The 23,234-nt window shown below is 37.4% G+C and overlaps 1 protein-coding gene across 1 annotated transcript in view; it reads left to right on the top strand.

Moving 5' to 3' along the window:
- Window positions 1-23,234, top strand: part of LOC110447416 (A disintegrin and metalloproteinase with thrombospondin motifs 7-like) — a 60,562-nt gene that overhangs the window by 10,548 nt on the left and 26,780 nt on the right. Inside the window, exons 2-4 of the mRNA XM_021493087.1 lie at window positions 1,697-2,082; window positions 15,468-15,654; window positions 18,688-18,887. Coding sequence (XP_021348762.1) covers window positions 1,697-2,082; window positions 15,468-15,654; window positions 18,688-18,887 — 773 coding nt within the window. The remainder of the gene's footprint in view (window positions 1-1,696; window positions 2,083-15,467; window positions 15,655-18,687; window positions 18,888-23,234) is intronic.

Raw genomic sequence — 23,234 nt, 5'->3', positions numbered from 1 at the left:
AGGATCTGCAGCCCTGCTATTCTGTCATTCACCAAAGTCTCGTTTTTATCAGGCAAAAATTGTATCAGACTTTTGCAAGCTCAGGAATAACTGTCTTCATTTTGGCTATTGTATTTTGTTCAAAATTGGACACAAGTCGTGTGTAATACAAACAGTGGTCACCACAACACCCTTTGCAATCTTCGAACATTCGTCCGTATCATTAATATAAACTTTATTTCATTCCAAATTAGGTTGCATTACATCACATAACATACAAAGTACAGAGGAATGGGATCCGGAAACAAGTTGAAATAATTGACAACGTTTTTTTTTTATCAAGAAACCACAAAATACTCCAAAAATATAAAAAGAATTTGAAATTTTATTGAAATAATGAGGCAATGTGTGATATAGATGTTTTGCGGTTTGTTGAAATGTCGGCCCAGATTGGTTCACGGTTAGGTGGACACGGCTCGTTAGACACACTCGGTACGATCACTTAGGGAATATACAGGTGTATCATTATTCAGGTGTATCATTATCAACGCCAGATAAATTAAAAGGGCCGGAATCGAGATAGCAGCGAGTAGTACCGTTTATTTAACATGAGGTGGCTAGGTTTTGTAACGTGTCTTTGTCACCGAGACCTCAAAAACACCCCGAGACCAACTTCTGACGGCGATACGATCACCTGAACAATAAACCATTCGGGGCCATTACTCTGTCCCGGGTAGTAACTAAACGGTTCGGAAACAAGTGTATCTACGTGTTCTGATGACATTTTACCATGAAACAAACACAAGCCTGTGTTTTATGGTTTTAAATGAATGGAAACGGAATACGTTGATGTACGTTTGTGGGTAAGGGTTAAACGTAATGGCTGCCATCAGATCGCTAGCCCCGGGTTTATCTAGCTAACGGCATGGCGATATACTATTGGATCACCGCTCGTATTTGTCTGTAGGTCTATCACTTCGGGTGATTATGTTTGACGTAACGTCATTAAAGGTTTAATTACGGGACACACCCAGTGTTGTCCATCTGTTGTTATAGTTACAGACCTTGTGTTGGACACGTGAACTAGGACACCGTCTCTACGTGACCTCCTGACCTGTGATAGAACAGACACATACAGTTGTACATGCATATAAACTGTACATATTTTAATACTGACACCTGCCGAGCTTTGAAATACTAATGTAGACAGATATGAATGCAGCTTATAAACATATATTCTGTGAACCAACCTGGCGTGCAGCCATAATGATGATGTGTTTTATGATTTCTGCATCTGATTATAAATCCCGTACTTTAAAAAAAAAGAAAAAGATAAAGCTCATTTTATGCGTTTTTGATATTTGGATTTTTGTATTAGTTCATGTATTATGAGTTGCATGCAATATTTTTGATAGAACACTTACCAATTTTGCAGACTAACTAAATAATGATATACAATGACGTATGGGTTTGGTGACGTGACACATAGCTCAACGTCATCTTAGCCAATCGTCACAGTAGCTTCCATTCAGTAGATTGAAAAACTATTTGTTCTTGTTCAAGGTTTTAGATTTCGTTTGTAAAGTTTCTTAGCTTAATACGACAGAAATTCAGAAACAAGTTTTACATTACTTTAGTACAGAAAGTTGAAATAAAAAGCATTCAATGCCGATAAATATTATCGATATTAATATATTTTCTTCTTGCTTGGTTTCAGCGGAATTCGTTCAAGGATTAGAAAAGTATGACTTCGCAATTCCATCCAGGGTGACGCCCGAGGGCACCCACATAACTCATTCCTTACACCCAAATATACGGCGGAGGAAGAGGAGTACAGAACAGGAGTTTTCTCAAGAGGAGACACCTGGCCACACGGTGCATTATAAAGTGAATGTAGAAAATAAACCTATTTATTTAAAAGTAAAACCTAATTTTAAATTATATCTTCCGTCCCTAGTTGTTGAAAGACGAAAAAGTGCGTTTGGGAATGTGACGGATTCTGTGTTTACCGGTGTCGCTCCTGATGAGAAACATTGTCATTTCATTGGAGAGATTCTTGGCGAAACGTCATCCACGGTAGCGCTGGAAGTTTGTAATGGGCTGGTGAGTATCACATTAATACTTCAGTTTGACATTCTTAAAACGCTGAAAAACACCCTGCTTCATGCACGTAACAGGCGAGTATTACTATGTTAGTGTTTGATTCCTGAATATTGACGACATTTAAACGTCACAAAGATACAAGGAGACTACTGTAATATGTCAAATCTCCGGTAAATTCTAACATTTTGTGACTTTACTATTTCATTAAAGCTTTCACTCTAGTGATGGAAGGAATCCATATATCCTAGAATGTTTTCAGTGATTTAGGTAATAGCATATTGTATCTTTACACGAAGTCTTTACTCAGAATTCAAGAGTTTCTTATTGCTGTTTTGAGCAAAGAGGTACTGTGAACAGATACAATTCTTTTCACGCGTGAGGTATGGAGTGTAGGGAATATCACTGCCAATCGGTAGGAATGCCGGGAGAACCTCGGTCTGCCCCGACCAATAAATGATGGGGACACTGGGAAAACCTCGCTCTGCCCCGACCAATAAATGAGGGGGACGCCGGGAGAACCTCGCTCTGCCCCTACCAATAAATGATGGGGACGCTGGGAGTACCTCGTTCTGCCCCGACCAAGAAATGATGGGGACGCCGGGAGAACCTCGTTCTGCCCCGACCAAGAAATGATGGGGACGCCGGGAGAACCTCGTTCTGCCCCGACCAATAAATGATGGGGACGCCGGGAGTACCCCAGGTGGTAACACTTTCGTCTCTATGGAACCCATCTAGAAAACAATCATGTCCTCAGACTCGTTACTTTGTAGCTTAAGTTTCAAGGGCTGCAAACTGTGTCGGAATTCGTATCTTGACAAGTGCTAAGAGGGGGAGAGGCCGGACATAAATCTGAGAAACGCTGAAGAGTTCGCTTCAAACACTCAAAGGCTACAGTTTTTGTTATTGACCAACGCGATACAAAACTTACTTGATCAGCACTTTTCGTAAAGTTGAATTTAAAGCCGCAAAATATATTAAAGGAAACTATGAAACACGGTGATGCTATCTTAGTTAGCTGTTATAGAATGACTTTATCGTGGAAAACGGACGCATATTGTCAACTCTAAAACAAAAAGCCGGGACATAAGCACTATCATAATAAGATCAGCTCTAAGTTGACGTAACAAAAACAAGAAAGGAATGAGATCTGGAGTGGCACCTTAACATGCTTCGGTGTCCCGCTGTGATATCGTGTCATTTCAAAATTGGAAAACAGGCGTTGGCTGCATTAGATCGACTGGCAGAAAGAGTAGAACAGCCAGATAAGGCGGGTACATGTGGAGCCACTGCAGAATCATGATGGAAACACCGATATAATGGGTCTTTAAACACGAGAAGTTATGAAATAGTATAATAACAACATTAGTAGTTAAGTTAAAACAAAACAAATATAACCTATGGTTTCGGAACCAGATTCAAAGAGATGCCATTGACAAATGATGTTGATCTCTGCTCCCCCCGCCACCCATGGTATCTGGTATTACACTACCACAAGGGGAGCTGTGACGTACAACCCATTTGTCGTGCAATGCACGTGTAATTACGCCCGTAGCGAGTCGGACGGGTCGACGTAACCCATCTGTTTGTGCCACTTGACCCCGACTCTGGAGTAAATCACCTTTAACAAGACGGGTATAAATGTGTACCAAACAACTTACACAGCGTATCCCCATTACGGGAGGGACACCCCCGCCTTCTCGGTAGTGCCTCATACAAAAAAAGTCCTGCCACCTACACGGGCTAACGTAAGTCGTAACGGCCATACGAGTATGTGAACTTGTTTCTCGATATATCTAAATGTGCTGTAGGTAACAGTCGCTGTAACAATTAGTATTTCAGTCTAATATGTCTAGACAAATGGTCATTACGAGGTTAGGAACGTGAAATGGAATCCTATTTACCAAACATCTTGGTAGTAAGCACTTTCACATGGAATTGCTCTACATAATGATAATTATAATAATAATTGGAGGTTCTTATATACCGCTTTATCACAACCTAGTTCGTAGGTCGCCTCAAAGCGGTTCACAAATTATTATCCGTGGTTGTAGGGCCTTTGCAACTAGCAAATACATTTCTCAACTCCCTGGGGAGCATACAGCCAGAGCTGCCATTTCGGCGCTAACAGCTAGCATTCAACAAGCCCAACCACGTGCTCATTTACAGCGGAGTAAAGTATCTTGCTCAAAGATACAACACATTACCGTGCCGTGGCGCGAACCCGCAACCTTTCGGTCACAAGACCGGCGTCCTACCACTGGACTACCGTGCCTCCTATCTCGTTTAGGTCTGATCCTAAACGATATGTCCAGCAAATTAAAAAAGTCTCTCGTCTGGTCATTAACAGAAACCATCCCGCTGTGGAACATTTATCGTTATATTACAATCGGTGGAAAACTTGATTTCATCATAGCGACTGTTGTTGGCTCTATTCTTTGCGCCTCAACATGAAAGTATACCAAATATCCTTTTGTATAGAATAGTGTACAATACGCTCCTATAGAAAAGTATAACGCGTTATTGAGTTAGCTCAAGATCCAACACATATAGCCTAGACTTTGAACGTATTTGCGATATTGTTAGTTCAGTGAACATTTTCTTGTACGTAATTTGTGAATTAACAAAATATAACCATCTTATACCCAAACCTAGTGTACAAACAACTCGCCCAGGGCAGTACGATAAGTTATAATGTACATGATGATTTTACCTGAAAATTACTGTTTTTAAAGTTATTATCGGTATATGATCAACAGCGGTATATTATGACAAGTCTTTGAAATGTAATTAGAATGTTGGCACTTTCCAATAAACAGTTGGGTCTTGCAACATTAACAAATTCCCAGGCGAAAAGTACAGGAAGTAAAACGTGTTGGATTGTATACAGAAGTGGTACCAAAGTCTGAGGAAGTAACAAACTTGTCAATGCTTTACCACGGGGTTAGGAACAAAAATAGAAACACTGCTGACGTGTCGTAATAACCACCTGTGGCCTAACACATGGGTACGTAACGAAGTTTTCATGACATGGCGGTTACAGAATATCTTTATTGCCGCGGACATGTGGAGATGTTATTATTGGACGATCAGTTAGTTTTTATTTGCCTTCTGATCCATTTCTAATACTCTTTCTTTACCCACGTCGTCTCCGCGAGCTCCGAGCGCGGAACGCTGGTGGCGCCCTGCTCTGAACCAAAAGTAGATTTACCATTTGTTCTAAAATAAAAGTCGCTGACGGAATGCATTGTTCCGTGTTAAATCGGCTCTTTACGGCTGGTTCCTGCTCGAGGCTGTTGACGAGACACGTTAGTATGACGACTACGTCTGTTAATTGGGTTTCTACACGTGTAAAACATGATGAAGATATGTACAATGATGAAGTGGTTTCTGTGACAATGCTGTACTCTGGTTGATTGGAATGCCGATACCTACTGAATGGCGGTACCACTCTGTATACAGGGCTAGTGTACTGGGGATAACACAGTCCGCAATATCCGGCGATAATCAGTATCAGAGAGGTCAAATAGAGTCTAAAACTCTTGTGACAGTGCAATCTAAATTAGAACATGCAGTACAAAAACGCCCCGGATGTTAAATCTACAGATACGATCTCGGAGTAGCTACCGAGTTTCCCTGTCTCATTATGTAAAAACATCGTATTAACGTTTTCTTATAAACAGACGATCTCAGACCACCATAAAAGCTACGGATGTTCATTCAAACGTTCATTTCTAAAGATGTTGCTATATCATAAACAGCATAAGAAGTTTGGGTTGTTCAAACTTGTTTTTTCACCAACAAAGTCACATTGAGTGCAGTTTAAAAATACCACTTAAACGATTCGTTATAAATAATATTACCACATCAAATGCTGAAACAAAGGGCATCCGTCATTAACTAATGTCACCAACTATGATACATTAATTGGGACACTCGAGTCGCAGGAAATCCGGAATACACAGTTGACTGAGGTGGCTTATACCCCTGGGCTAGGCAAAGGGCACAAAGTGCCTGTAGCTTACCTGGCAATGGCACACCTGCGGTTTCGTATGTGGTGATGCTATAGTACAGACGGCCTTTGACCCGGAAACCGTTACTTAAAACGTATTTATTTCAAAGGCTGTATGTATGTGTTTATGTTGCTTTATTATATGCGGGTAATCAATATAAGTCCACGGTCGATATATGAAGGGATATTGACGATAACATCAGCGGTTCTTACGGCTAATCAGTGGCCATCTTACACTAACAATGTACGTATGACCCGATCGTATAATGGCGATGATTTATTGAACCAAGTTTATTCACTCTTCAATCATCATCAAAGACAGGTAGAAGTACACTCGGTCTTTGGTGGATTATGTAAGTGACAATACGGACAAGATCTCGGTGATATATTTTTCTGACGATATCAGTCCCTGTTAAGAAAAATTACTACGACTGACCTTGAATAACCTTTCCTTAACCTCCAAATTGTCGCTGATTATCCAATCGGCTGATAATACAGATGATTACTATACACAAATGACTTAATGCTGAAGTTCCATTCAAGTGTTCGGCCTACGATAGATCGTATTACTATTATTACACCATTGAAAAATAAATCTGAGGGAAATGTTGAGCCTTATTTCACTGACATTGTGGAGTACAGGTGCCCTTGGTGAACTGTCTGGGATTTGTTTACGCTTTAATTAGATTACTGGGTGAACCGAGGCGTGTACAAGTACGTATATGTATGTGGTTTCAAATGTCGATGGGACTTCACTGAATTTCATTGGATTCCCCGGGATATTGTCAAGCAAGCAATACAAAATAATACTAAAATAAATATTGAAATTAAGTTATTATTTACCAGTTGCATTAGTGAAAATGGATTCAAAAAATATTTTACTGAGGAATAGCAGTCAGAGAAATTGGGCACAAGTTCTCCCAGCTAACTAAACCCAGTCCCAAAAATGGTTGAAAATGGATATTATCACCGTAGAAACGTTGTTGTCTCCATAATGACAGTATACCAGCCCTTCGTTGGCGTGGTATGACAGGCGGAGACATTGACAAGGTAACGGTCAAAATCAAACAATACCGTCATTTCTTTGACCCTAACAGATCAAAGCGGGTATTGGACTTGAACTTTCCTGGACATGCAGAGTAACAGCAGGATAACGTCACCAGAACATGGATGTATCAACAAACCATCCCAGGCCTGTAACTGGTTACCTAGACATGGTGTTGGGAGGAAGGCATGGCCTTTAAGGTCCCCGTCGTCTCCCTGGGACTCACAAAGCGTCACGTCGTAGACACTCTATTATACCGACACGAGGTGATAACGGTATCTAAGACCAAGGGATCACAGCGGACATCGAACAGTTGAAATCATTTGGCGTTGCTCTTAGTTGAATAGTAATGTAATCTGGACATTGACCCTTGCGAGCACCTCTATCGCGGTCATTCAAAGTAACGGCCGTGCCAGATTGCCATGGAGAATCCCGGAGCTGCTGTGACGTTGATGCTGGGGTTCAACCTAATACCGTGATAATCTTGGTCCAAGCTATTTGACAAATTGATGATATGTAGTGAAATGATCGAGGCTATGTGGCTGTGGTGAGCTATTTTGACGGATAGGGCGATATTGGGGACATTTAGATAACGATATATCAAGATAAGATTTCGAGAATTAATAAAACGCCAGAAGACGTCATGACTCGCTTGCAGGATCTATAGTTTGAACATCTGAAACCTGGTCTTTTGAATCGTGGCTTTCACCACTGATGCCAGTGATGAATGGACCACCAGGTTCTCTGACTGATAGGGAGAGAGATAACTCATTCCGTTCCATTCCGGTATCAGCTATCGCTATTCACCCAAGTCCCACACTGACAAAGTCCTCCCTCGCCTATCGCTGTCTGTCCGCGGCTATTAGTACAACTAAGATTATTGGTGCTGTAATTGAATCCAACATGTGTGTTTGTAGTAAAATGGAAACTTTGTATCGAAGGTTCAACAACGAGACAAGGATGTGTTATAGACGTGTGGTTTGGACGATGATGTATATATTATTTCGTTGTTTTATCTAAATACGTTTTAGTTTATCCAAGTTTTTCAGATACGTAACATTAATATTAGAAACGCACAGATTGATGATTGTTGTCGAACCAACACATGGCCAACTAGATATTTTTTCGGTTTTGTTGCAGTTAAAAGTAACTAGTACATATCGTTAAATTTTGAGAGCCGTCCTTTATTCCGAACACAAAGAACATATAACTCTACATGGAGACACTTTAGCCAACGGTTATCTCCCATCTTGATTGACACTTGTCAATGATAAAACAAAGATTACGGGGATGGGTTTGTCAAGATAGAATACAACACCTTGATTTACAATTATGATTGTACTTTTTCGAGACAGATGAACCATTGTTTTTACTATGGTGTAATAAAAAAACTACTAATTAAGTTGATATATAGAATACTAATTAACTTAATCTCAAAGAAATCTGGCGTTAAAGTGCATTATATTTATATGTTAAACACTTAAATGGGATTTTACTTAATCTTCGTCTGGTTTAGCGCTCAAAGCACTGATATTCTATGAAGATTGGAGGTACAGGTGAATGGTGTTTATCGAATGGTAAGGAAATATTTTTTTTTTTACCCCGTATCTCGTATTAAAAGTGCATGGTGAAGAAGCGCGTGCTCTTTGTAATTATTACAAATCTTTTTAACGCCCGGTGCCAGTAATTAGATAGGGTGTCATCTGTTTTCGTATAATCGTCTAAGAATTCGTATAAGGATTGTGTTTTGTCACATTTCCCAACACATGTATCGTCATACAACCCGCAATGATGGCGACGGTCAATTATAGCTTTATCTAAGTACTAATTATATCAATCTAATATCCGGTTTATTAAGGTAAGTGGAATTCCGTATCTGTAATTATATATCCCCCCCCCCCCCCCCCCCCCCGATTTCCCCGAGGTAATGTAACAGGAATTGATATCGTGATATACGGAAACCTCTGATTAAAATTACCGGTTAATCCTGTCACGACTCGTTGATTGTTGAGTGATGGATACAGGGTGACGATAGGTGTCGTGTTGGAAACAGTGGCCCCCTTCGACCGAATCTCCCCCAAAGACCTTTGAAACTAACACGTTTAGGTAAATTAAAACTCTGCCAATGACCATTTGTGTCAAATGTACGTAACCTTAAGTAAACGTGGATTTATACATGTAATATAAGGATATTTCTTTTCAGAGCAGTACATAAACCAAACATTGTTCGACATAACGCACGTCCAGAAAAAAAGTCTGGTGATTCAGTAGTGAGCGAGAAAGTCAGCAATTTTCTCTGCAGTTCAGTGACACATATGTTTTAAAAATTAATTTGAATGTTTATTTATTAAACATGAATAAACAAAAATCGGATCGATTGTGAGAATGTAGATTGTTGACGGTGACGAACTATGTCGAGTTACTGTTGCTTTTCGTGTCGCCTTTACGGTTCGGAATCTGTTTGCAGACTGTGTACATTTTCTTTATTTTTCCGGAATTTGGACTTTTCGGACTAGTGGTAGTATAGGAGAGTTGCTGTCCGTGGTTATGTTCGTGTTGGGCCGCCGAACTGGCCGACTTCTATAGGAATTCTCGCGTTGGGCCGCCGAACTGGCCGACTTCTATAGGAATGCTCGTGTTGGGCCGCCGAACTGGCCGACTTCTATAGGAATTCTCTTGTTGGGCCGCCGAACCGGCCGACTTCTATAGGAATTATCGTGTTGGGCCGCCGAACCGGCCGACTTCTATAGGAATTCTCGTGTTGGGCCGTCGAACTGGCCGACTTCTATAGGAATTCTCGTGTTAGGCCGCCGAACTGGCCGACTTCTATAGGAATGCTCGTGTTGGGCCGCCGAACTGGCCGACTTCTGTAGGAACTCTCGTGTTGGGCCGCCGAACTGGCCGACTTCTATAGGAATTCTCGTGTTGGGCCGCCGAACTGGCCGACTTCTGTAGGAAGTATCTCCTACCGTTACACAGACGATACATAAATTACAGATGCAGATAAGTGCACAACATATCTCGATACTATCTTGTCTTACATTTCCTCGCCATGATCGACTCTCAACTCTCTACCCAACTAATATTTTCTCCTCGACTTTTCTTTAACAGGTCATGATAAACCATTCACACATTTTTTAAATTCTTGGCAGAAAATCGGTTATTAGTTGTATGGTCCTGGAATCTGTACCGAATGAAGATGCTAAGTGTCTCAATATTTCTTTAAAGTTTGTAATAGTTCGATTATTAAGTCACAGGCGATTTTCTAAAATTGTTTCTTTTATTGGGATATAACGTGTTTGTTCGGGGGTTTAACATCATTTTAACGAAAAATGTATTTCAAAAATGAAAATAACTGAAAAAAAAAAAATTGTATTTTATAGCTTAGCTGAACAATTTAATTGACACTTTGATTGCATTTTCCTGCGTGCATTGGCACAAATGCTTCCGAAATTAAGGCAGTTTAACTTACATCATTGTTGAAAGATTGTATAAAATTTCAAAGGGGCAGAATTTCCACTGTGGTATTGAATTTACTACATATGAAGATTTTGGCATATAATAATGCACTATGTTATTACAATTATTCTTTAGATAAGGAAACATCATATGTCCTGTTTGTAACAATGCCAAATTAGTCAAGTCTATATATTGATATGTAGTTTATGCTCGATATATCATATAAAAGTATAAATATCAAACGGGTTCTAAGTAAATCTGATACAAATGTTGATAGTTATAATTTTGACAAGTTTATTTCTAGACTATAACGAACCCCGGTGGTCGGGATTCCCAGTGACGTCAGGGTACGCCTTCCCGACTTCTGGTTTCAGTAAGCGTGGTGTCAGACATGACGCGGATCAAAGCTGTTCCGTTATTGTATATAGTTACACGCAAGCTTGTTTGATATCATAAATGTAAAATTTAACTGGTAATTCCATCACGTGTTAGTGTCAGTACCTCGAATGTACTATTAGGTATTACGGGCAACGCTCCTGACTTTGGCGTCACAAATCATCGTAATGGCGGGTTCGTGACTCCGGGGTCTGACGATTTGCATCTGATAGTTAACTTTCTTATTATAAGTAAAAGTATCTTCATATCCTTGTATAAAATAGCAATGATCAGTCTTATATTCCCTGTCCATGTTCTTGTATCCCCTGTTTATGGTCTTGTATCAACTGTCTGTGATCCTGTATCAACTGTCTGTGATCTTTTGTCTGGTGTCTATCATGTTATATCACCTTCGTCTCGGGGTCTATAAAGACCAGACGGGGTCTATGAGCCCGTAGACCCCTCCTAACCTAGAGATAACTAATAATATCCCCTGCCCATGTTCTTCTCCTGTCTATGATTTTATATCTTCTGTCTATGATATTATATTTCCTGTATATCATCTTATATCTTCTGTCTGGCATCTTGTATCCCCTGTATATGACGTTTTATTTTTCTGTCCATGTGAGTTTCAAGGAGCTGAGTTGTCGAAGGTATATATACTGTCTGGGTTGGGATGACTAATTTGAGTTGTCTTGGTCAGTGTGTCTGTTGAGGTGTCTTCACTACTCCTGACACAGAATTGTTTCATCCTTTTTTACGTCCTTTTGTAGGGTGTATATTATTATAATTACTCCCCTTCAAAAGTGTCCCAGTACACGTATATAACCCATGAGACACAGTGTGCATGTTACAATCTCCAATCGACCCATATGTATGAAAACGGTTCAAGTACAGACCTTGCCCCACTTTTATAATTTTTATCTGTCAATTGATAAATCATCGTCCTTGAGATTAAGTCAGAACAGCTTTTTAAATACGTGTCGTGTTAGCTGTGACGTCACGCGATATAGTGCAAGTCAGCTAAATCAGCCTTTTAAATGTGTCGTGCTAGCTGTGACGTCAAGTGTCTCGGAAACATAGTATACATTTTTCGAAATCAGTCTTTCAATTTGTCGTGCTAGCTGTGACGTCGCATGAGATAATGTAGGGTCTGCAAAATCAGCCTCATTTTTCAAGTCGTGCTAGCTGTGACATAACGAGATATGATGTTGAGTCGGCAAAATCAGCCTTTTTTGTCGTGCTAGCTGTGACGTCACTAGATATGGTAAACAGTCTTCGAAATCAGTCGTGCTAGCTGTGAGGTCGCAAGATATATTATATAGTCTGCGAAATCAGCATTTTTTGTCGTGCTAGCTGTGATATCGAGACACTTTTTCTTTCGTTAGGTATCATGCTTCGCACGTTACATGTACAATGTCGTGAAAAGGTCATTGCTACTATCATCGAACCCTAAAACTTCATCTTAAAATAAAGCGGTAATGACATTTCCTCTGGTGGTGTGTATCACTACACGTCGGTAATTGTGAGTGTTGTGGAGTCGTTACTGACGGGAAGTTGTGGTACTTTTTCATGGTTTTCCCTTTGCGGTTGTATTATAAAATTGTTGGTACGTAGCCAGTATCAAATTTGCCTCACACACCAATTTGTCTGTTCGTTTAGCGTCCATAACCCGCCGAACATGTGTTTATCAACGTTCTAGTCGTATCCAAATGGCTGGCCAATGTGATATGCTATAAAACAGCTCATTGCTGTTGCTATTTTACCGGTGGAGAGTTTCTTTTCAAAAATTACATTGGAATTATGAACTCAGCAAGCCTATACGTTATATGTGGCTATGGAATATTGCATATCTCTGCAGCTTTGTCGAAACGTCATGACGTGTCCGCTCATGTAAACATATCTGGCGATACTTTGTGATTAAAACTAGGATATTTTATAAATCGTTTAACAGTTTTTCAGTTTTCATTCTAAATATATAAAAAAAAATCAAACTTGCTATTTTGTCTGCTATTTATGGTGTACTCAAGGAAATAAATTAGTGCATAATGTAGATTTGTACAATCATTTAAGTTGAGACGAACGGAAGATATAAAACAGTCAAGAGAAGGCGCACGTGTAAATAAACACTTGTGATAGTTGCGGAAGTGTTTGCTATAGACACCAAATTAAAGGAAGGCGCATTTGCAATTATATAAATAGTTGTGGAGCAGGGCGCATTTGAAATCTTGTAGGGGTAGCGACGTCAAGAGAACGATAGTCAATAGATGACGTAGAGATATAATTATTGTATAGATTTAAAGTGTATATCATTACGTATACTGTAATTACATTCTAGTTATGGATTACTTTCCGTTTGTTATAAATGACCAACTCCTTTTTTTAAAATTTGGTGGGGCAGAGATCAAGTTTTTTAAAGGAGAGAATCAGTTATTTCGGACTAAGGTCGACAGGCCGGCGGAATAAAAACATGGCAGCATCGAAAACCAAGAGAGGAGGTACATACATTTGATAGCTGTGGGTTTGTATGGGATCGAGACATCAAGGGTAAAGCTACAGTATTATAACACAGACATCAAAATCGCGTCCCTCAACCATACTAATGGTTCTGTTAACACAAATCGCCGTATAATGTGGGGATAATGTAGACATTGTCAGGAGGTATTTTAATGGCTAGGGGAGGTCAGGCGGTCATATTTTAATTTCTTCACAGGTGCGATAAGTATATTCAGGTTAACACGGTGATATATACCGCCGATGTTTTTTATTACCCAGACAAATTGGACGACGGGACGTCGTGTTTCCTGAGCCGTACTATCGTAACCCTTTATTTTCACCAAATGACCACAAATAATATCTTACCAATATCCTTATGAAAAATGTATTATCTACTGTGGTATTGTTAAAACATATTTCGTGTCTGACTCATATAGAAAATTGGGGGACATAAATAAAACACAAAGATATCCTAATTATAACGCAGCTAGGTCGGGTATCAGAGCGGTTTGGTATTGTGAGGACAATATACACATAGATACACTGAGCCTTTGTTAGGGCCGAAACAGATGATTCTCATTCCGTGCTAATGGCCAATGTTACTTATGTCAGCGATGTCAGTATTCCTTCACAGTTACTGTTAAGTTTGACTTAAATGTTTTAGTCACAAAATAGAGGTCAGGAAAGTTTAACCTTTGGTATTTGATAAACATCACGGCTAAATTATCGCATAGTTTGTGATAAGTGTTTAGTAAGTTTGACAACCCACCTTTCTAAGTATTTACTTCTGACGTATAATTTTTGGTATATTGTTACGTACTTAAAGCTTTCAAACGGACAGAAATAATAGTAAAGCTACTGCTAACTGTTAACAGACAGGGTCATAAATCAGAAAGTATTATTCATCTGCGACAATACATCAGAAGAAGAATCAGGAACGGCAGACCGGTTCCGTTTTGAAAAATAGTCACCAACTTCCTGTAGTATTTGGCGGGAAACTACTCAGCTGCTGAATCACCACGGACTTAGATTCCGTGTATATATATAGACTCCAACATATTAATAATCTGTGGCCTCAAATTGTAATGATATATCAGCACAAAGTATTTATGATCACGATTGGCTTTAGTCTGAACCATCTGGGTCAAACCAAAAAGTTACAACGTAACGGTGTTGATCGAAGCCACCTCAAGTGTATATTTTGTACATTTATTCGCTAATACTGAACTTAACATAATTTTGATATGCTTTATAAAAGTAACATATATCATTTTAGCGTTCTAAAAAGGGATTTGGTGGAAAAAGTGTTATTATAGTGTAGTACTGCATCCTGGAAACTAGTCCGAATTATTCTGACGTTTTATCGACTTTTTTTTAACGTCGGTCTGTCGTCGATTAATCGACAACAGACCGATATAAAAAAAAGTCGATAAAACGTCAGAATAATTCGGACTACCTGGAAACCAATATTTTGCAGGAACAGCGACATATTGATTTAATTTAAACATGTTTTATTTGTCATTCATATATTTGGGTATCGATCAATCTCTGGTTTGATGCATTTATATACACAGACAAATGAAAGACGCTATCACTTTTTCTGAAATTACAGTAGCTACTCATGAAAGAAAACAAAATCAAATATCAGCATAATTCACAAAACTGTATCACAGAATTAGATCCAAGTGTCAAAGCTCTTGTCATTTTTGACCAAAAATAAAAATTATTAAAATGTAGCCTTGACTGATGGTATTAGATTTACATACTGTACATGCATGGAAGTGATTATTATCATTAATTGCTAGTTTCAAGCCAAGTTATAGCACAGACTTCGATCTAATCTAATTCCGTGGTTATAGCATGCATGTATCTGAGACTCCTATTTGTTCTGCATTGTAGAGGTGTGCCATAACCCAGGTGCCTGGGGACTAGAGCAAGTGTATCACTGTAATACCACAGAATTTGTTAATGGAAACATATCTGACACATTTCTATTTCCAGACAGGGTTACTGCGGACCAGTACTGGGACCTACTTTATAGAACCAGTGAAAGGACATCCTGAACTGGACAGCGGCCATCCCCATATTGTGTATCAACACTCATCCCTACCGTCTAACATCGGCCTTCATAACCTACACAACTCACCCGACCAAAACTCTGCGTGTAATGTTGAAGGTGAGGACATTGGTAATAACGTATTTACAGTTTGATGTTGTGACAGTGACCTATTATCCTTTTGATTACTGTGATTTGTATATACTATGGCCAATAGCAGTATACGTACATGTAGTTAGATAAACTTACTGACCTATTTTTCTCAATAATTTTAAACTTTTAAACGATCCTTTGAAAATTTTGTGTGTTTAACCACGGAATTAGATTAGACTATCTAAGTCCGTGGTTTAACACATTAAAAATTAACGAATTATTTAGACTAATTAAGCCACAGGGGCGGGCCCGAAATTTATCAGTTTCACTCTGGACAAGACCTGTTCTTATATATTATACAGTTATACTATGACCGACATTATATCTATTTTATTGATTGTTGAATTGCTGAGCTAATTTGAAGATGAGATTTGTGCACACGTTTAAATAACAGTATAAATGTGCATTCCTGTGTGTGCAGTAGATCATGTAGGTGTAATGGGACCCTGACAACACAGTACTAGTTTACAGTAAATGATGCAACTTGTATACAGGATCATCAACGGGAATATGATAAAAGTGAATTTATTGCCAGACGTTACCTAATTAACTGAAACTTAATTCGCCTTCTTTTCGATTAGAGGTTATGATGCCTGTTTTGGTTGAATGTCGACAGTGTTATTGAGTGTCCCTAGTAGATTGTGTTCTCCAGTGATGACCTGACAGTAACTGGGGGTCGACAATGTCGGAAACTGAGAGTGGGGTCACGGGGACACCCAACACATTGTATACTGACGCTGTTTATTGGCTTGTTTACTTTGTGATGATGTTGTCATGTATAAGTACAACGCTGATTATACTTCTCATTAGAACAGCTCCAAGAACTTTAAAAAAAACACTTTTTTAACTTAAGAGAAAAGGTGTTCTTGCACAGGTGCACATATATACAAGTAATTACTTTGGCCAGCTGGCCTTTTTAAAAAAGTGTTTACTTTAATTTCCCAGCAATTTGTAGTTGTTTAAGAAGAGATATACACATACTGTGTAATCTATTAAGGTTCAACCCTGTATAAACCGGAAACCTTTGTTAACCAGATACCTGTATACACCATACCTAGTGATCACCTGCCATTGGGAGACTAGATTTTTTATTGACATAAAAAAAGGTTTTGCTTAAGGTTTTCATGTAATGTTTTAATTATCTAGGATAAAAGATTTTGATTAAAAGAGAACTGACTATGTTTTATGATATCAAAGAATTTGGAAATACCCAGATTATTTCTTTAAAGGGTATATATAAACTACCAAACTGTGATATAATCTCCTTTTAAAAAGAGTTCAATTTTAATAGACCCATAATATATAGATAACGTTATTTTTAATGACTTACTGATTAATTGATTGAGGACAATTTAAAAAGGTACTTAAAAAAGGTATGTATTGATAAACCTATGGTGTTTTTTGTTTTTGAAAATCACAAATGGATAAAAAACTAATTGAAGGGAGGTAACACCTACAGGAGTAATAATAATAAAGGTAACATATGTCCTTAAGGAAGATTAAACCAACATAAATCAGAGGTACAATGTGTACTGACATGTACTGACACGTATCTTTTAGGTTCAACACAACAGATCCCTCCTTAAATGACCATAGCTGTTGATAGGACATTAAACAAATCAACATAAGGGATTGTGAGACTATCAACATGTGCGTATATATTCATAGGTTAATGAGATACCTCCAGATGATTGGAGTCACCAGATAAAATCAAAAGTCATGACATTGATGCTGACATGATCCAATATTTCTATTGTGGCTTATGTTTAGACTGCTCAATCAAAGCTAACCTGTCAGATGAGGGAGTGCCTTGTTATGTGACTGATGATGGTTAGGCATTACAGTGACAAGTCTAAAGCTATAAGTTAACTTCATGATATCTAAGGTTCTCTTAAGAACTGTTATGAAATACTTAAAATCATATGATAAAATATTGCATTAATAAAAAAGTTTTCTATTTGAATTCTAAGATGATTTATATTTTTAGCTAGATGTACTGCATATTCAAATGACACTACTTCCAAACACCTATGATCATTAAATGTTGCTGATATGATTTTTCATTTTTAAAACTTTCTTAGTACAGTATAAACAATAAAATAGTACTGAAGATGTAAAATAATCATGATTTGAAAGACCAGAAGGTTATTCTGACCTGGTACCTATGTCACTATCATGTAATTAGAGCAGGTAAGATTTATTGGGCACCTTTGACCCATATACACCTCCGTAGCCTCTCTCTGGGAGCAAGTGGAGCTCTTCATTTCATTGAGTGGAAGGTGAGAAGCACTAAGGACTTCTGACATTCCTAAGGAGCATTATTTAGACCCTCTTATAAATCGAGAGAAGTCCTGAGTAGTGCTAGTTACTTCCTTGATTTATTGTAAAATATATTGGTGACAAGACTCCTGTTTCAAAAGTTAAGTATTCTGTAAATATTATAAAACTTGGCATATTATATTTTAATCTTTGTCAGCAAGAATTTCTTAAGGCTTTATAGGTAAGTTTTTTAAACAGATCTAGAAAGTCTCAAAAATAAAATATACTTTGTACCAGTACAATGTAGTTGAAAATGCCCAATAATTTGTGGCGTACATACCAGGTTCCAGAACAAATATCAGGATTCCATATCATTTACATTTACATTTACCAACCCCTCCTTAAGCTATAGAATATTAAACCGGTATTAATGTAATTTGTTGAGTAGTTTTTCTCAATCCAAATAAACCTTGTGTTTCTTCCAAAGACAAATCTTAGATCTTTGAAATTGAAACAACATTTTCTTCTCTCTCTGAAGTATATTTTGTACAGTAGACTTGAGAGAAAAAAGGAAAAAGTGCTTTCATTATCAATCAATTTAAATGCTGTTTGAAGAATTCAAAATTGAATGTTCATTCCTTTGTTTTGATAAGGGCTAAAGGATAAAGGCTAAGATATTTTTTAATTTAGAAAAGGAGATATTTGTCTAAGAGAACAAGAATATAAATTGTATTATCAAAATTTCTCCTTCAGGCCATAATGGACCATCAGAAGAAGACAAAGAAAGCTATGACCGAGCCGCAGAGAATCGCCGCCGCCACACCCACAGTCGCAGGAAGCGCTCCATCTCTATCGAACGGCACATCGAGGCCATGGTGGTGGTGGACCCCGCCATGGTGGACTACTACAAGAATGAGGACGTGAAAACCTATGTCCTCACCATCATGAACATGGTAAATATATTGCATGTATTTTATTGTCTATTAAACATACGGATTATAACTTGTATCTCAGGTGTTTCCATGCCCAGAAATACTACAGAATATGTAGCAGTTAATGACAATGAATAAGTTATTTTTGCCTCCAAATAAGGAGAACAAAAATTGGGTGGGCTTATAAAACTGATCTGTGATAGAAAACTGCCTTCAAATTACCTGTACATGTAAAAGGATACCTGATGGTTATATAAGTGGCATTTATATGGCTGATATAACCACTGTTGCTGTTAGCATACTTTTTATTTAATTAATTTAACAAACTTGTACAGCTGCACTGGTAAGAAAGTGCTGATAAGTTATGGGGTTTTCTGTAGATACACATGTAGGGATTTCCATCAAAATGTCACATGTTTTGGGTAAAATCATGAATTTGGCCACAGTTTTTGCAAGAAACCTTTCTTTTGAGAAATCTGGAAGATGTTATTTTGTATAAAACATTAAATGAGACAGAAACTGTAAGATGACATTAATTGTGTGTGAAAATCTACATTAAGGAAGTGTGTATCTTCTGTTACAACAGTTTTTACTGCAAAGAAATTATGTAGATGTGGTTTCCTTTACAAAACCTACCATTTCCAAGTGTAACACAGGTACTGCGTAGAAAGGGTTGATATATAAAGCGACAATTCTCTAATGTTGGTTTTATATAAATACTTAAATATTGCGAGCCATGTTGACATTTAAAAGCAAAACAAAATATCTTGCAACACAAGAGCTATCTTATAAAATAAACAAGATATATTTAGGATCCCCTTGCCACTGCCCAAACTATGCAGTGGAAACTCTGTTACCGGCACCACTATAGCTTTGATATTTCATTTATGAAAAGGAAACCATATACCTCTGCCGAACTGAAATGAAAAAAAAGATGATGTAAAACAAAAATGACGTTGTAGTGTGTATGTGATGTCTAACAATGGTATGTGATGTTGTGTTTGGTTTTATCTCTTTAATCAGAGACGCGTTCGGATTATAAAGGTTAAGATGGTTGCCATGCATACTTTTTTCTCAAAGATGTGCTTGTTGATTTTAAGATTGTGAATATGGATGATAAAAACAGGAAAGAATTATGCACCAATTTACTTCCCAGTGGATCTAAAAATTCATTTCACAGATGCAACGAAAATTCCAGCTGTTCTTTCAAATTCAAAGCTGTCAAAGTCTGTAAAGTAAGGAGAAGCAGATCGCTGTCTATTAACTTTCTTTGTTTTAATTATTCGTTCAGCAGCAAAGATTGAACCATAACTGTCTGCAGTCGTGGATGAAAGATTTAGACTTCTATACAGAAAAGAACCCCCCAAAAAAATGAATGTTGTGCAAGATAAATTCTTATCAGCTAGCTACAAATGAACAACCCTGTATTTTTGGTAACTACAAGAATTTGTTTCGATTGAAAATGCAAGCAGACAGCAGAATGCCAAGAGATTGTAAAGATGCCGTTCCTATATTGATAGGGTTGTCTTGTTGCATTCCTATCACATTGAAAACCCTTTGTAGACTGAAGCAACTTTCCTTGTGTTTTGAGATCTTTAAAACCTGTCGAGTTAAATCAACCTGACAGTTTGAACACATGCACAACATTACAAGTTTTTCTCGTTAAGGAATTTAATTGGCCATGTGTATCAAGTGTTGGTCTGATAGGATCACTTTACCTGTAATCATAATAGGTAGGCAATTTACAGCTTACCTGTTTCATACCTGTAATTTAAAACTTTAAAAACAATGATGCTATCAGCTGAGAGCAGGTATGTTTCTGCGTAATTACCAATTACCATTAGACATGTGTCACTTCAATTTAAACCACAACTATCACCTTGTAATGGATATAATCAAGTGAAGTGAAATTCATGATGATAATTTAAAAGGAGACAATAATATATGACATTTTAAAATCAGTATAAGGTCTAATGATACAGAAAATTATGTTAATTAATTTATGTAAGCCGGCCCAAATTAGAGTAATTGAAAAGTTTGTTGTGTGATTTTTGAGGCATTTGTAAGTGACATGACATCTGCATATTATGCAGCATATAAATTTCACTGTGTTTTAAACACTGCTATCCCAATCACTACATAAACCTATGCCTATTCAGCTATTATAAATGTGTGTATACAGGTACCTGCTAGTGTATTGGCCTCGTTATTGCTCCATTTTATCCACATAGGACAAAAGTTATAACAGTGCCTTTGTGCAGGGTTAGTGTAATTTTATTTTGTTCAATATTTATATTCTTTTGATTTTTTTAATAAGAAAGTTGTTTGGAATTTTACCGTAACTTGACCTAAAAAAACACATAATATAAAGACTTTAAGGTAGAGTGTGTGTGCCCTATTCATGATGTCAAATTGGATTTAGTTCAGTAGTGCGTCTTGGTGCATCCTGTCAAATTATCCCATCACAGGAAAATGAAATGTATCATTCAGCAGAAATCGCGTGACATTGTAAACAGGTCTGCATTTATTTGGCAGTAAATCACTTTTTTATACATTTTTGTTGCACAATGAAATCAGGGACGGTTTATATACCTATTATTCTATTTGAAGATTTTTCTAAGTGTTCTTTTGTGCTTTTAATAGCTTTAGTGTGGGCATTTGTAAAACCAGATCTCATGTTTTATTTCTGTTGGTAGACTTAAATTGTGATTTCCTAATTTCAGTGTATAACAATGAAAGCTTGTACCTGATACCTGCTGATGAGTCATACTCGTAGTGTTTTACTTACAGTCTCAACGTTAAAAGCATTGTCAGCTTCATGTCAACATATCGAGTTATGATCTGAGCTGATATTAAAATGAAGCCAGATATAGACCTACTTACATGTACATGATTCAAAGACTTTGTAAAAAAAATTGGACAAAAATAAGCAAAACGATTTTTTATATATTTAGATTTAACCAACCTTCTTTTGAAGATGTAGCTGCGGTGCAAAGTAGACTTTGACGTCAAGCTTTAGAGAAAACTGTCAAAGAGATTTTTTTGTATAAGAAATTGTTATTGTTGTCCATTTGGACTTTGTGACAATAAATTTGAAGAAGGTTGCATTGAAATGCTCGCTGAGGCATAACTGCAGCAGACCTTTAACACAAGTCGGCTACAATTAGTACTGGTAGTTGTCTAGCATGATTTCTTAATTGTACACTTTTCTCTGCTTTATGATTTTTGATGGCCAGGTGTGTTTTCTACTCGTCTGATATGTACAATGGAATCCAGGTGTTAAACCCATACACCTGTAAATATTGTATACTAATTGCAAATTCTGGACCGGATAAAAAACTGATATTGGGATCATACCTTTACTAGAGAAGCGTCTGGGCCAGGATAATTAAAGCTTGTGAAGCTTTAGGCAGATGAGGCCAGTGTTTGACATTGAGATATTAGATTATTTATGTTGAAGTAATGGTTAAACATGTATAAATGAGTATAACAGCAGGTGCCCCTTTCAATTTATATGCCAGATGCTAATTAGATACTTCATAACCCATTGGAAATCTGCTTGAGTATAACACACATCTATCTTACGTAAATTACCTACAGAGCCCAACAATGAACTTTTACAACCAGGAAGGATGATTACTAAGCCCACTTAATCATGATTGACCAAGGGAATACAATTTATGACCTTTATAATCTATAGTTCTTTATGAACAATTTTTGTTTTTTCAAACAGGTTTATAAACTTAATACCAGTATTAAGATATAATATAAATAGATGGTCTTAGGTGCAACACTGCACAAAACGGAATAGGTTCAAATTTGAAATCAAAATATTGTTAAAATAGTTTCTATTTAAGAATCATGAAACATTTCGTTGATATTATTTTTATAACGCAGTTGTTGTGCGATAATCAAGATTCAATGAGAAAAAGGAGATAAAAGAAGAGCAAACATGGAATAGCATGTAGTCTTTATATAATTTACAGGAGTTTTCCTCTAAAAAAAACACTTATTTTACAACCATTATGTACATGTAGCATATTTTTTTGACTTTTATTCATCATAATTATCCCAAAGGGAGCGTGTAGCGGACCTTAATGTAGGACGAGACCAGAGAACCCTCAGGAAACCTGTGAGGTCGGACAATTGATCCGACACTTTTCATGTTTCATGTCTGATCAGGAATCCTTCCTTGGCCATCTTGGTGGAAAGCGAACGATTCTCTGTGATACAGATACAGAAAAATACCTACATCAGATCATATAAAAAGGAAAAAGAATTACAGATCTTGTTTCTAGCAGAACACAATTTCATAACCTATTTTCTTTATCGATCAAGAAAGACATGAGAAAATCCCTAATTCTTTAA

The sequence above is a fragment of the Mizuhopecten yessoensis genome, unplaced genomic scaffold, assembly GCF_002113885.1.
Source record: "Mizuhopecten yessoensis strain PY_sf001 unplaced genomic scaffold, ASM211388v2 scaffold3349, whole genome shotgun sequence".
NCBI classification, from domain to species: Eukaryota; Metazoa; Mollusca; class Bivalvia; order Pectinida; family Pectinidae; genus Mizuhopecten; species Mizuhopecten yessoensis.
Note: the sequence above shows the minus strand (reverse complement) of the source record. Positions and strands in the feature narration are given on the sequence as shown.